Source organism: Acomys russatus, chromosome 32, assembly GCF_903995435.1.
Source record: "Acomys russatus chromosome 32, mAcoRus1.1, whole genome shotgun sequence".
In the NCBI taxonomy this organism is placed as follows: domain Eukaryota; kingdom Metazoa; phylum Chordata; class Mammalia; order Rodentia; family Muridae; genus Acomys; species Acomys russatus.
In genome coordinates this window covers 40,732,246-40,745,653 of record NC_067168.1, presented here as the reverse complement: position 1 = coordinate 40,745,653, position 13,408 = coordinate 40,732,246, and the positions used below count along the sequence as shown (strand labels likewise).

General features: G+C 39.7%; 1 protein-coding gene across 1 annotated transcript in view; it reads left to right on the top strand.

The window, feature by feature from the left end:
• The window catches only part of Stt3b (STT3 oligosaccharyltransferase complex catalytic subunit B), a 69,825-nt gene extending 56,647 nt beyond the window's left edge, over positions 1-13,178 (top strand). The window contains exons 9-16 of the mRNA XM_051140638.1: positions 477-631; positions 1,425-1,636; positions 2,803-2,990; positions 3,730-3,901; positions 4,829-5,002; positions 7,203-7,316; positions 9,270-9,482; positions 11,569-13,178. Of these exons, the coding sequence (XP_050996595.1) occupies positions 477-631; positions 1,425-1,636; positions 2,803-2,990; positions 3,730-3,901; positions 4,829-5,002; positions 7,203-7,316; positions 9,270-9,482; positions 11,569-11,649 (1,309 nt within the window). The 3' untranslated portion in view covers positions 11,650-13,178. The remainder of the gene's footprint in view (positions 1-476; positions 632-1,424; positions 1,637-2,802; positions 2,991-3,729; positions 3,902-4,828; positions 5,003-7,202; positions 7,317-9,269; positions 9,483-11,568) is intronic.
• The last annotated feature ends 230 nt before the right edge of the window (positions 13,179-13,408 follow it).

Here is a 13,408-nt window from a genome sequence, read left to right as displayed (position 1 = left end):
TTGATTAGGCTAAATTCCAAAGTTGATGTGTCTTAGTTACGATTTTAAAGTAATTTTGGTCACTTTAGAATCCCAGAGTGCAGAACGACTTCTCTTCTCCACCCATGCCATCCCCTTGTCTGGGAAGGCCCTGGAGCACAGGCATTTGTGCTTAAAGTGTTTCTGTCACCAGGAAGAGATGTAGAAAGTTGTACATAGTAGAGTGGACACCTACCTGAGCAAGAATTAAAAACCTGAGCCAGTAAGTTTGATGAGCCCTGAATAGCTCTAACTTTAAGGAGGCAGGCATATTAGCTTTAGTTTGACCAATGTATACCAAACAGCTGTGTCACTGGCTACATCAGTTAAAATACAAGTTGAAATAAGAAAAGTTGGGAGAAAGAGTGATGTCAGTGATCATGGAAAATTTCTTCATCTAAAGGGAACTCCTGTTTTATCCTTGAATTGTAAATAATAATAAACTTTTTTAATATCAGGTATGCAAAAATACACATTCCAATTATTGCATCAGTGTCTGAGCATCAGCCTACGACTTGGGTGTCTTTCTTCTTTGATCTCCATATTCTTGTATGTACCTTCCCAGCAGGCCTATGGTTCTGCATCAAAAATATCAACGATGAAAGAGTATTTGGTAAGATTTTTAAATGAACTCTTTGATTCAGAACAATTATTTCTTTTCCATTTTTAGATTACTTCACTTTAATGTTTTTTTCTTATATATGTTATGTTCAAAAAACATTTCTCTCCTGTTTTACAAAGGTGCTTTGCCAAGACAAGTTAGTTGGAATTTCAGTGTCTACCTATTCTAATTACTACTTTTTAAATGTAGAGCTAGCATATAAACGTTACATCTAACCCATTATTACCTACACTACTATTTTCAGATGATATAAGAGTCACGTATCTCATTGGCTTTTCTGAAGTTCTTTAGCCTGAGCTGTCAACAACTTCTTTAGAGCTCTGGCTAGTGAGTAGAGTACTACCTGACAGGTGTCAGTCCATTGTGTTCTTCTTACCTGTGTTTGCTTTAAAGAAGGATTTACACCAGATATTGGTGCTAGCTCACTGAGACTGTTTCTGGTTCCATAAACTTAGTGTCCCTAATGATGTAATGCACATATTCATTGTTACCTGTCAGCTATAGATTTTATAACGTATGGTGCTATTGACAAAAAATAATTACATTTAATTTCCCATATCTGTAATTAATTAAATTTGAATGATAGTACATTTCTCTAAACCTTTGATAGTTTTTATTTATTTAATCAACACTACTTATTTTTAAACAGGACTGTTTGGTCAGTACTAACAATTTAGAAACAATTGCTTTGTGAGATGCTTCCAGATGTGTTCTGTACTGTATTTAACATGTAGTTCCTGTGAGCATTTTCCCCTCAGTGTTGAAAGAGACCCTGTCGTTGCAGTTGCTCTGTATGCAATCAGTGCTGTCTACTTTGCTGGAGTGATGGTGCGGCTGATGCTGACTCTGACCCCAGTTGTCTGCATGCTATCTGCAATTGCCTTCTCCAATGTTTTTGAGCACTATCTGGGGGATGACATGAAAAGGGAAAATCCACCTGTGGAGGACAGCAGTGATGAGGATGACAAAAGAAACCCAGGGAACTTATATGATAAGGTGAGAGGTTGAGCTGCCTCTATCTTCCCAGCACCAGAAGACACCCCAGGTTCAGAAGCATGCTGAGATGAGGACATAGACGAGCTGTGCCTTCTGTAGTTTCTCCCCATTGCTTGCTTCAAAGTATAAATCTTTGTTGGTCTTTGAGCTCAAAGTAAATAGAATGGGATCAGAGTAGGCACTATTAACTTCTTTTTGGCCAATTTTTACCTAGGTCCTTAAGGTATGTTAGTACCATTCCATTTTTTGAGAACACAACTCTGATTCTCTGATAAGTTAAATCAGAGTTAACCATGTGGGCCAGTGCTTGTACTTGTCCTTAGCCTGTATTTGGTGTAACCTTGTTGTGCTGGGAGTCAGCTCCGGGAGTTTACACATGCCAACTAAGCACTGTGCATAGGAGCTGCTCTCTCAGCCTCTGTGTGCTAAAATGGTCACTTGGTGTTTGAAAGTGGTAGTTGGTTAAACACCTATTTGCTGCTAACAATAGGAGCAGGACAGTGTGTGGCAAAGAAAGGGAATTAGGGCACTTGTCTTGAATGACCTGTTAGACTTCGCTATTTTAATACTGACTGAGCTTATCAATACTAATAAACAGTAGAATGCTGTAGTACAAAAATTGGCTGGGATTCCTTACTGTAAAATCAATATAATTCTGAGATTTGGATTTCTTGTTTTTTTCTTTAATCAGCCTTATAACTTAAGAGTTTATGGCTATTCTGTTGTTTTCAATAGAGGTAGATGTGTTTAGAGATTCAGTTAATTCTGTAGAGTTTCTCTCATTAATTTCCTGTTCTGGGTTTTAGGTGGGCACAGCCATTTCAAGAGTAGAATTAAGTATAAGTATATACATATTGGATTTTTATGTTACCAGAATGGAGCCCCATGGTTTTTATATTTAATTAAAAGCTACCTTCTATCAGACATAGTTTGCTCTGAGATCAGCTCCTAGATTTGTCTTTTCTTATTCACATTGACTTTAAAGTTTACTTTGAATTATTAAGCAAGAGCAAATCTCCTTATTACACAGGGGAGAATATCTGATTTCATCCTTTCTGACCCATGGAATTATTTGACAGGTTAATATTCTCCTACTTTTCCCCTTGATTGTGTTAATGAACCAAGTAGAGTGGCAAAGGCTCTGACTGTTTGTTTTGCATCTTTAGGCAGGTAAAGTGAGAAAGCATGTAGCAGAGCAAGAGAAAACTGAAGAGGGCTTAGGCCCCAACATCAAAAGCATTGTGACCATGCTGATGCTGATGCTCTTGATGATGTTCGCTGTACACTGCACTTGGGTCACAAGCAATGCTTATTCTAGTCCAAGTGTGGTCCTCGCCTCCTACAATCATGATGGGTAAGAAAGCATCTTGGCTTTATACCTATTCTTTTTATTTTACTTCAAGAAAAAAAAAGAAAACGTGAAACTCTGATTTTGAGTCTCTTTTTAAAGTATAGTAGAGATGTAATCCTAGGCTGCTCACATGCTTGGGCAGCCCAGCCCTAAGTGAACTCATTTTATCTATTGGTATAGCCTTTCTCCATCCTTTGGGATGAGTGGAATTAACTTTACTTTGTGATCTTTTCCAAAATGTATCTGCAGATGTAATTGTGTATACTTAGTGGACACTTCATCATCATTAGTGTGAAACATGGTAGGAATGCAAATTATTGAGCCTGCCTGAGGGAACTGGGGACAGGACCCAGCTAGCTGTGGTTTAACAAGCCCTGATGATTGCTGTGCAGCTGACAGCTGGCTTTTATAGAGCCACATCTTACCCTTCTATTTCACATGAGCACTTAATAGATTTTCAGAGTACCAGACCTTGTCCCAGAACTAGTTCATTACAATATGATTAAAAAAAAAAAAAAAAAAAAGACATGATTTGTTTGCACATTACTTTGACAAACACTATGTGAACATGGCTCCTCTTCTCCACCCCCACCCCCCACCCCTTGCCCTCTTAAGTAGAGGCTTTTGACTACCATCTTTAAAATGAAAATTTTTACTGATTAAACACCCCAAAGTTTTAAGATATCTCCTTCACACTTAAAGACCTCATCTAAAATAATACTGTGTTGTTTTGTTTCTTTAGCACCAGAAATATCTTAGATGATTTTAGAGAAGCATACTTTTGGCTAAGACAAAATACGGATGAACATGCCCGGGTCATGTCCTGGTGGGACTATGGCTACCAGATTGCTGGGATGGCCAACAGGACCACTCTAGTGGACAACAATACATGGAACAACAGCCACATCGCACTGGTGAGGACTCGGCTTCATTGTTTGTCTTTTAAAAATAAAGTAGTTCGTGCTACTTAGCAATTGGACTTCACTTACAGTTAAACAGAAAAGACAGGTTAGGGTTCTTTTCTGCCTACCTGCATGCTCTTGTTTTATGAGTAGTGTTCGTGTATTCAAGATTGCAGGCTCATGTCTGGTAGCTTTGGTATATTGAGCTTCCTGGGACTTAGGCAAGATCTGAAACTTAAAACACTTGATGTATGGTTTTTACATTGCAAATTTAAAAAAAACAAGTATTTTATAATGTGCAGCCATACAGATGTGCTAATTATATATTCACTATATTAAATAGCAAATCTCTGTAAATTATTACCTCTGTACTTTGGAGTCTGAGTAGATAACTAGGTCGTAAGTAAATGGATTCAGTTTCTGTGAGTGCTGTGGCTGATTACCAGGTGTCTGCTGGCTCAGGAGAGTCTGCTGTGGAAGTCATGGGCAAAGCTCAGCCTGGGGTCGGGAGAAAACTGTTTCTTTAGAAGCTTCCCTGTTTTCTTTCTCAACACTTCCCCCCTCCCCCAGACAGGGTTTCTTTGTGCCTTTGTACAGCCTTGGCTGTCCTGGACTCACTTTGTAGACCAGGCTGGCCTCAAACTCACAGAGATCTGCCTGCCTCTGCCTCCTGAGTGCTAGGATTACAGGCATGCACCACCGTGCCTGGCTTCTGCTTGCCTGTTTTCATTTCAAAATATTAATGTCCTAGAACATAGTAAAAGCATATATTCAGGTTTTGAGGCTTGTACTATAAATATTTATTGTAGTTAAGATGTTAGTGAATTTCCTTAAGCTTATTATATTCATAGAAAATAATTTTACCCAAAATTCATGTATATCAAACTCATGAATTCCATCTTAGAGTAAAAGAATGCACGTTTTTATTTTATCCTACAGGTAGGAAAAGCTATGTCTTCTAATGAAACAGCCGCCTATAAAATCATGAGGTCTCTTGATGTTGATTATGTCCTGGTTATTTTTGGAGGAGTTATTGGCTATTCTGGCGATGATATCAACAAGTTCCTCTGGATGGTTAGGATAGCTGAAGGAGAGCATCCGAAAGATATTCGGGTAAGGGCCTCTCTAGGCATGGTGTTCTCACATTTGCTGATCTGGCTGGCCTGGAACTCAGAGATCCTCTCCTAAGACAAAATTAAAGGTGTGCATTATTATGCCCAGTTGCTGCCATGTTTTCATCGTCTCTATCCTCTGTTCTACTGCCTTACTCTATTAAAAATACTAAATGTATTTCCTAGATTTGGTAGCCTCTTGTGCCATGTAACAGCATTAGATTGAGAACTCCATGTATGTGAAAGTATTACCCTAAACAACGTGGGTATGTAGTAGGCAGTGCTGTCTGGATTCATTGTTTGTATTCCCAAGGGAAGATGTCGCCTTAATGGTACTTGTCTTAGAATACACCCTCATGATTGTACCTCCGTCGCTACCCTCATCGGGTCTTCTGGTTTTTCCCTCTCCTAGCCTCTTGCATTTCTTTGCATTTCCATACTGTTCCACTACTAATCTTAATGTTTATAAATCTGAAAGAGACCAATAATCTAGAAATTACTATCTTTGTCTTGGTCCTGTGTCTTCTACCATGTAATATGACATTCATTGATCATGTCACTTAGTGCTTTAAGAGCCTTCAGCAGATAAGGAGAATGGCCTTGAAATCAGATATGAGTCAGAACCAAAACACTCAGCCAGGTGCTCTGGGCAGGTTACTTTATGCCAGTCAGCGTGTTTTGAGCAATGGGTCTTTTTCTAGAAGTTAGAATCAATATGGTGTCCAAAGCAAGACTCAGGTTATCACTACTAAATATGGCTGATTATATGTGTGGTGATGTTAGGACGTTTGTAGTAATGTAGTTAAAGCCTCATCTTAGTATGCGATAGCTCTTGGTAAGGCCCTGGTCAAAAGTCCCAACTCTTCCCCAGAGTACAAGCCTAGCTTCCATTCCTGGACTCTTGGCCACATTTGTACCACTGCCAGCGTCTTCTGTCTCCTGAAGCTTGCCTATAGTTCTTTCCTTGGCTCATCTGACATGTTTTTGATATTGTGTCTTGGAATGCCGCTCCCTCCACACAGCCCTTTTTGGATACACGCGTCTTTATTTGTCCTCATAGAAAATTGCTTTGTAGCTAGAATCTTGCTTATGTGAGGAAGGCACAAAAAATGAGAAACAGACAAGGGTGAAGCACAGTGCCAGATGTCCTGCTCAGGTGAAAATGCTATGTCATTTTCCCTTATCTGACTAACAAACATTATTTCTTTACATTAGATTAATCTGAAATTTCGTTCTCCTAAAACATGAGTTTAGTTTGCAAATTACTTGGCACCATTAAAAGTTGTAACATGATTCATACTTTGAACGTACACACAAGCTTCTGTGCTTTTTTAAATGTGTTATTTTTAAACTTTGTGGATAGTTAGTACAAAGTATGAAAAGAATTAGCTTATCCCTCACAAGAAAAGAACACATACGTTCCTTCCATAGTTGGTATCTGCATATCATGTACTTGGAAATTGCTGAGAGAATAGTGCTGTCACCATAGGAAAGGGAGTGTGTGAAATGGTACACTAGTCTACTATTTTGTCATCCTAATACCATTTTGTGTGTGTGGTTCTACTTTAAACAACTCACTAGAAATACTTTACTTGCAGAGACCTGAGGAATCTGTTAAACTCCGGCCATCATCTTCATTTATTGTCTCCCCATACAGTTCCATTATGTGTGCTTGTTCACTGTGCTTGGTTAACCTGTCTCTATGATGAGCATTGTGTCTCTGGCATAATAATTAAATTTTTTGTTAATTATTTTAATCATATACAAATATCTATAGAACATAGTCCTATAAAAAGAATGTTGTATCAGAAATTACATTTTTACTACCTGAAATTACATTCTTAAAACTCTTGTAGGAAGGTTAGTTTATAAATTAACCTGATAAAAATTAATACAAAAATAGTGCCGTTTATACTTTGTAGTCTGCTGAACATTCCCCTCCAACTAAAGGAGGATTTGGGAGTTCATAGGGAAACATGAGGGCAAGCTCCAAGAAGTGGTGAGGACAGTGCGGGAGCTAACCTACCTGGTGTTAATGCATGGGTTCAGTCTTGTTCTTTTTAACTGTGTGGCTGGAAATCTGAAGGGGTTAATTTGGGGGCTGGGAAACTAAAAAGTTTAATTTCATGATGCTGTCTGCAGAGCTAGAGCTTGGGTATGCTAAGCTGGTCTGACACTGGTCTTGTGGTTTCTTTTCGTAGGAAGGTGACTATTTCACCCAGCAGGGAGAATTCCGAGTAGACAAAGCTGGATCTCCTACACTGTTAAATTGCCTTATGTATAAAATGTCATACTACAGATTTGGAGAAATGCAGGTTGGTGCAGTCAATTTTTGTATAATCTTTATTCCAATGGGGAAGGACCTGATAAGCTCTTGGGGGTTGGGGAACCCAGTAATGGTGTCTTAATTTTACTGTGAAGAAAAATGTACAAGGCTTCTTTCCCATTATATTTAGATTTCAAACCCCTGATTCTCTTGCCTCAGCCTACTAAGTGCTGGTGTTATAGGCATGTGCCACCATGTCTAGCTCAATTTCTGAATTTTTGTGACCTGTTAAAAAGTATATTAGACTAATGACTTTTTCTAATCTGTTAGTGGAGGTGGGAGAGGGGTGCACATTGTAGATGGTGAATTGGTTTTCGATGGAAACAAAATGTTACTCTGACATTAAAAAATTACTTTTACACTAAAAGCAATTAAGTTCATCGGGCCTCTCTCCTGCATAAAGGCACAAATTAAATTCTCTTTTACTGACGTTAGACACCTCAGTCCAGAGAGGGCATCAAAGCAGTCTGCAAGCAAGCCTTCTAAATTCCCTCAGGCTTTCTTGTAGGCACACTTGCCATCACGTCCCCTCTGTGGAGACCAGCTTTCTTGTCTTGTTTCTCTACCAGCTTACTGTTCTTGGTTAAGCATGCTCTGTGAGATGCAAGTCTAAGCCGTTGCTGTAGTCACTTCTCACTGAGCCTTCTTCTCCTGTCCTGTGTTGCATGTGTTGGTAAACTTGGTCTTGCTCTTGTTTTCTGTCTTTTGCTGCAGGGATCCATCCCAGCCTAAGAAGTCATGGGGTTGGAGGAAAAAAAAATATCTCCCCTAACTGTTGCCCATCAATTGTTATAGCCTATAGTAACAAGTTGATAGTTTTAAAAAACAAATTCCACCTTGCTTGCTGGTCAGCTCGGTACATTAAAAATCAGAGGAATCACCTGTTTACTTTTCTACCGGGGATGATGTTAACTCTAACCTGAAAGAGTCCATCTGAACCTTAGTGTATGAAACAGGGTTAATCTGTGTAAAATACAGGGTAGGCAGCGAGTATGATCTAGAAGAGTTTATAGATGGCTGATGTCTGTGTTGCTCTAGGGCAGATGGGCATAAGAGGGCATCTGCTTCATCATTCACCTGTAGGAGGCTAAAAGCAAAAGTCAATGCCCACAATAATAGATATAAGTAATTTGGTTTTGCTTCTGTTAAAGACCACTTGCCTGGGATCCAAACTAATGCTAGGCAAAAAGTGTTATTAGAATAGTTACTCCAGATAATAGTTGTTCTGCTATAAGTGGTAAGTTCTCTGCATGGGGGAGGTTTTTTTTCTCAAGCTTCATGAAGAATTTAAGCCCTGTTGGTCTCATGACCTAGGAAGCATGCATGTTGGGGTAGGAAAGGTAATTTTCCTGTTGAATAGGCAAACAGAAACTTCCCTGTTGCCTTGTAGACTGGTTTTATACTGCTTGGAAAATTGTTTGTCTTAAAGTTTAGGTTTGTGTCTGCATGAACTTGATCTATTTAAAAGTGTATCCGTTGCTCTTTTATTTTTCATAGTCTCTCCTTAGCTCAGCTGGCTTAGCTTCCTTTGAGTTGGCCCTTCATTCAGGACATTAGTGCATTTGTTTACATGGGCATTTCTTTTATTTAAAGAGATGGTGGTGTTTACAATGAGTTAGTCCAGTGCATGAGAGCTGAATGGCAACCATGTGGCATAATGAAACAGATAGTCATTGCGAGGCTCTGAGGTGAAAGCAAGCACCGTCCCCTGCCCCTCTGTCCCTCCATCCCTGGATCATCTATTTTTAAGGATGCTGAAACATTCTGATGTGTTTTCTTCATGATTTCTTCCTATCTGTGTACTGAGGCCTGTTAAGATGTGATCTTCCATTCTGTTCTGATTTAAGGAAGAAGGTCGTTGCCCTTTGACGGCAGTTGCTACTTTGCAATACAGGATGTTTTCCAATAAGGCTGACATTAGGTTCTGATGTTTCTTTTGCAGCTAGATTTTCGCACCCCCCCGGGTTTTGACCGAACGCGTAATGCCGAGATTGGAAATAAGGACATTAAATTTAAGCATTTGGAGGAAGCCTTTACGTCAGAACACTGGCTTGTCAGGATATATAAAGTGAAAGCACCTGACAACAGGGAGACACTAGGTCACAAACCTCGAGTCACCAACATCATTCCCAAACAGAAGTATTTGTCAAAGAAGGTGGGTGCCCAGTGACATCGTCTTGCTAGGAGAACAGTTCAGCCTTACCGGTTCAGTAGGCTGCTGTGGGAAGTGCTGGGAACTGTTCCCAAAGAACATCACTGCTTGTACAAGGCTATGGGGGTCTTTCCTACAGGGAGCACTTGAGCAACTGAGCAACCTTGAGCCACAACTTTCCAGGTTGCCTGCTGGTTATTGGTGAATCCAGAGCAAGGTTTTCTAAGGGCCATTCTTACTTTAGTCTGTACCATGACCATTGGTGGGATGTCTCTAAATGGGGTCTGTGGCCATTACTGTCCTACCTGCATGAAAGTCAACACTTAAAACACTTGTAATTACTGTTTCCTTATCTTCAGGTTAAAGCACATTTATATTCAGGGTCTACTCTTAAATAGAGCTTTTATTTGTTGATTAAATCATCTGTACATAGTTGAGGCCTTCTGAAGTAGAAACTCAAATCATTTTCCTTAAGCTACTTCTTTTTAATGTAACTATTGTGACAGAGCTTGTGGGCAAGAATTGTAGAGACACTAGGCATCATTATTGCTCATTTAAGTTGGGTAGATCTCCTAACCGTCCCTATTAATCCCACCTGACAGCGAGAGTATGGGTGCAGGATGGGAGTGATGGGTAGTCAGGGGAGTGCTGCTGGCCTGTTGGCAGGCTCTGCTTGCACAGTACTGATTAGTAGACTGGTCTCTGCTGCCATTTTCTAAATGGCACTTAGGTCTTTCCATAACCCAGAACAGTTCATTTAAACTATTAAAGTATACACCAAATACCTCAGAACACTGGTCATGCTATTTATACTTTAGCAGAGATGAATTTTATTTACTTTTATGAAGTGGTGTTGCTCTGTAGCCTAGGCTGGCCTAAATCTAGGAACTTTTCTGCCTTCACCTCCTGAATACTGGGATTTGATGCATGTTTCACCATGCTGCCTATATGTATGGTTTTTAAATAAAAATTTAATTTTTAAATTTCGGTTTGAGGAATGGAGGAGGCATGCCACAGCACATAAAGTACAGAAGTCAGAAGACAATTTGTAGGAGGTGTTTCTCTGCCATGAGTGCAGCCTTGGTAATGTGTGCCTTTTCTAAGAGGAACATGCTGTCTTCTCTATGCTGAGACTTGAAGCCTTCTTGAATAGTGTATTTAATGTAAAGACCTAGATCCTTGATGGTAGTGCAGTGATTTCCTCGGGACCTTGGATCTGGCCATTCTTTTGGTTTAGCAGATGTTCTTGTAGCAGTTTCTACCACTATATCTGCTACAGTGTTCTACCAGAAAACATGTGTATTTAGTAGGACTGGAGAGATGGGTCAGTGGGTAGAGTGATTACCGACCCCAGCACTTACACGGGAAGCAGATGTGGCAGCAAATGCCTGTTAACCTAGCACTTGAGGGCAGGCAGATCCCTCATTGGCCAGTCATCCTTGCCGAATTGGTGATATCTGTCACTGTCACAAAAACACAGGGTGGAGAACAACAGAGGTTATCTTCTGACCTCTGTGTGCTTGAATGTCCAAGTGCACATATATATGCTCATAAACAACTGTTTTAATTAGATACCAAGTTGTCAAAAAAATGTATTTTTACAAGACTTATGAAACTTGAGGAATGTTTGTTTTTCTTCTTGAAGTGTTTCCTTCTAAAAGGATATGACAGAATATGCCAAGTGAATTTTACCTTTAAGTTTTAAAGGCGGATAATCATCTTCATTTTGCCGATGGGAGAAGTGGGGTTCTGGAAATGTCTTTTATCATCTTGTACTTCTGACACAGCCAGTTCCCTGGGATTCTAATTCCTTAGGTCGGTACCTGGAATCTGACGTCGTTGCTACTAAGCATGTAGGGGTTGAAGAGGGAGATGTAGGGGATGCATTGTGACCCTCCGAAAGCAGTAACCTTGTCATGCCCCCCCCCCCCAACTTTCGTACAAGACAGCTGTTGCACACTGAGCACTGAAGGGCCATGCCTCAAGACAGACTTAGTGACAGCCTTCATCGCCAAGTGACCTGCTGTGTCTAGGTGCTTCTATCTGTAAGGTACCTGAACTAATACTGTGCATTTTGCTCTCTTTCTAGACTACTAAAAGGAAGCGTGGCTACATTAAAAATAAGCTAGTTTTTAAGAAAGGCAAGAAAATCTCTAAGAAGACTGTTTAAATACACTGTTCTGGCCTGACCTGCAGCAGTTGTCCTTGTGAGAACCGGTCTTTGCCTTCAGCTCATGTCCTGTTTCACAGCACCAAGGGTACAGAACCATCGCTGGGGCAGGTCAATGTACAAAATTTTCTGGCAATGCCTCATATAAAAATTAAATTGGTTTATTAAGAACAGCTGTTTTCGATTTGTAATGTGAAGCAAGACAGAGCCATGCTGTGAGCATCTGGCGGAAGATTTTTTTTTTTTTTTTATTGGTACATATTACCCTTCAAATCTGAGAATTTGGACTAATTGCACCAAAGAACCCTCTAATTTGGTCCCTGACACAGGCGTACTTGTCAATTTTTTTTTTCTTTTATGAGACCTGCATTTTATTTGAATCACCCAAATAGCAATATGTAATACACAATTGACAGATGTGACAAGAACTTCTTGACCAGTCAACAAACTAGCCCAGGTCTGAGAAAGAAGTGTTAGGAGAGAGTCTACGTCTGTGAACTCTATTTATTTTCCTGTTTCCGGTGTGAAGAATGTTTCATCAAATGTCCACTTTGTCGCTCACTGCCGCTGTAAGCAGCTGCTGCTGCTGGTGGGCCTCTGCATAGTTAGCTGACTAGATAGACGTTTGTGTTCAGGCATCCGCAAAGCGGCTAGCAGGTGTCTTCACCAGGTACTTACAGAGCAGATTTCATGCATTGTTCATTCAAGGGCTAAATTTCTGTCCTTTGGGAATCATGGTAAGCACACACAGAATGTTGCTGGCCAGGATGGCTTTGTTACCTTAGTACTCAAGTTGGCTCCATGTTTACATGCAAGTGATTAAGGGGAAAGCCCTTAAAGTGGGCAGGTATCCAAAGTTCATTTCTGTGACTCTTCAAAATGACAAAGGATTTGTAAACTTTGCCTGGATTTTCCTCATTTTATACCAGTTTTGTTCATCACAATGATTTCTGTTCACTGCTCCATGTTTTTTACTACCTTAAGCATTTGATGAAACACTCTTTAGTGCTATATAGGCATTTTCTTACTTTTATTACAAATGTGACAAATGTCAAAAGATGCACTAAAATATAAATGGAAATTGAACATGTTCATTTTCCAGCTTATAGGCAACTTTATACAGACTTGAAAACTTTATCCAGTTGTTTAGTAAAGTGAGAGAGAGGTTTCCTGCCGCAGGAGAACTTTTTACACAACACACCACTGCTTTGGTGGGAAAGTGCAGAACAGTATGTACCTTTTATGAAGAAACCGTAATTTACAATGCTCCATGAGAATGTTACTGCTGATTTCCTTTTTCAAGGTGTAGAATATTCTTTGATTTATAGAATTCATTTTTGACCCAGATGATGGTTCTTTTACAGACCAATAAAAAAGGCTGAACATTTTCACAAATAAAGTGTAACTAAATCTGGATTTCTGATACGTTTTCATTTGGGGGGTTTTATCTTACTTTGTTGCTTTTACAATTCAATGCAGAGAAGTTATTGACCATAAGGGAAATAAAGTTAATTCAAATTTTGTGTTAAGCCTTGTCTCTTGCAGATCTTGTTTTTAAAAGGAGTGCAGAGCTCTGACCCTATCCTCCCTCTAACTAACCTTAGTTACAAAGGTTTTAACCAATGTGTGGAAAATAAGTTTGCTCAGACCATGTTTTTAAATGTCACCCTTTTACTCAGAATAAAACATACCTCATTGTGACTTTGGGGTAGGACAGTGGAAGGAAAGGAAGGCTGGACCATGAGGAACTCCCAACTCC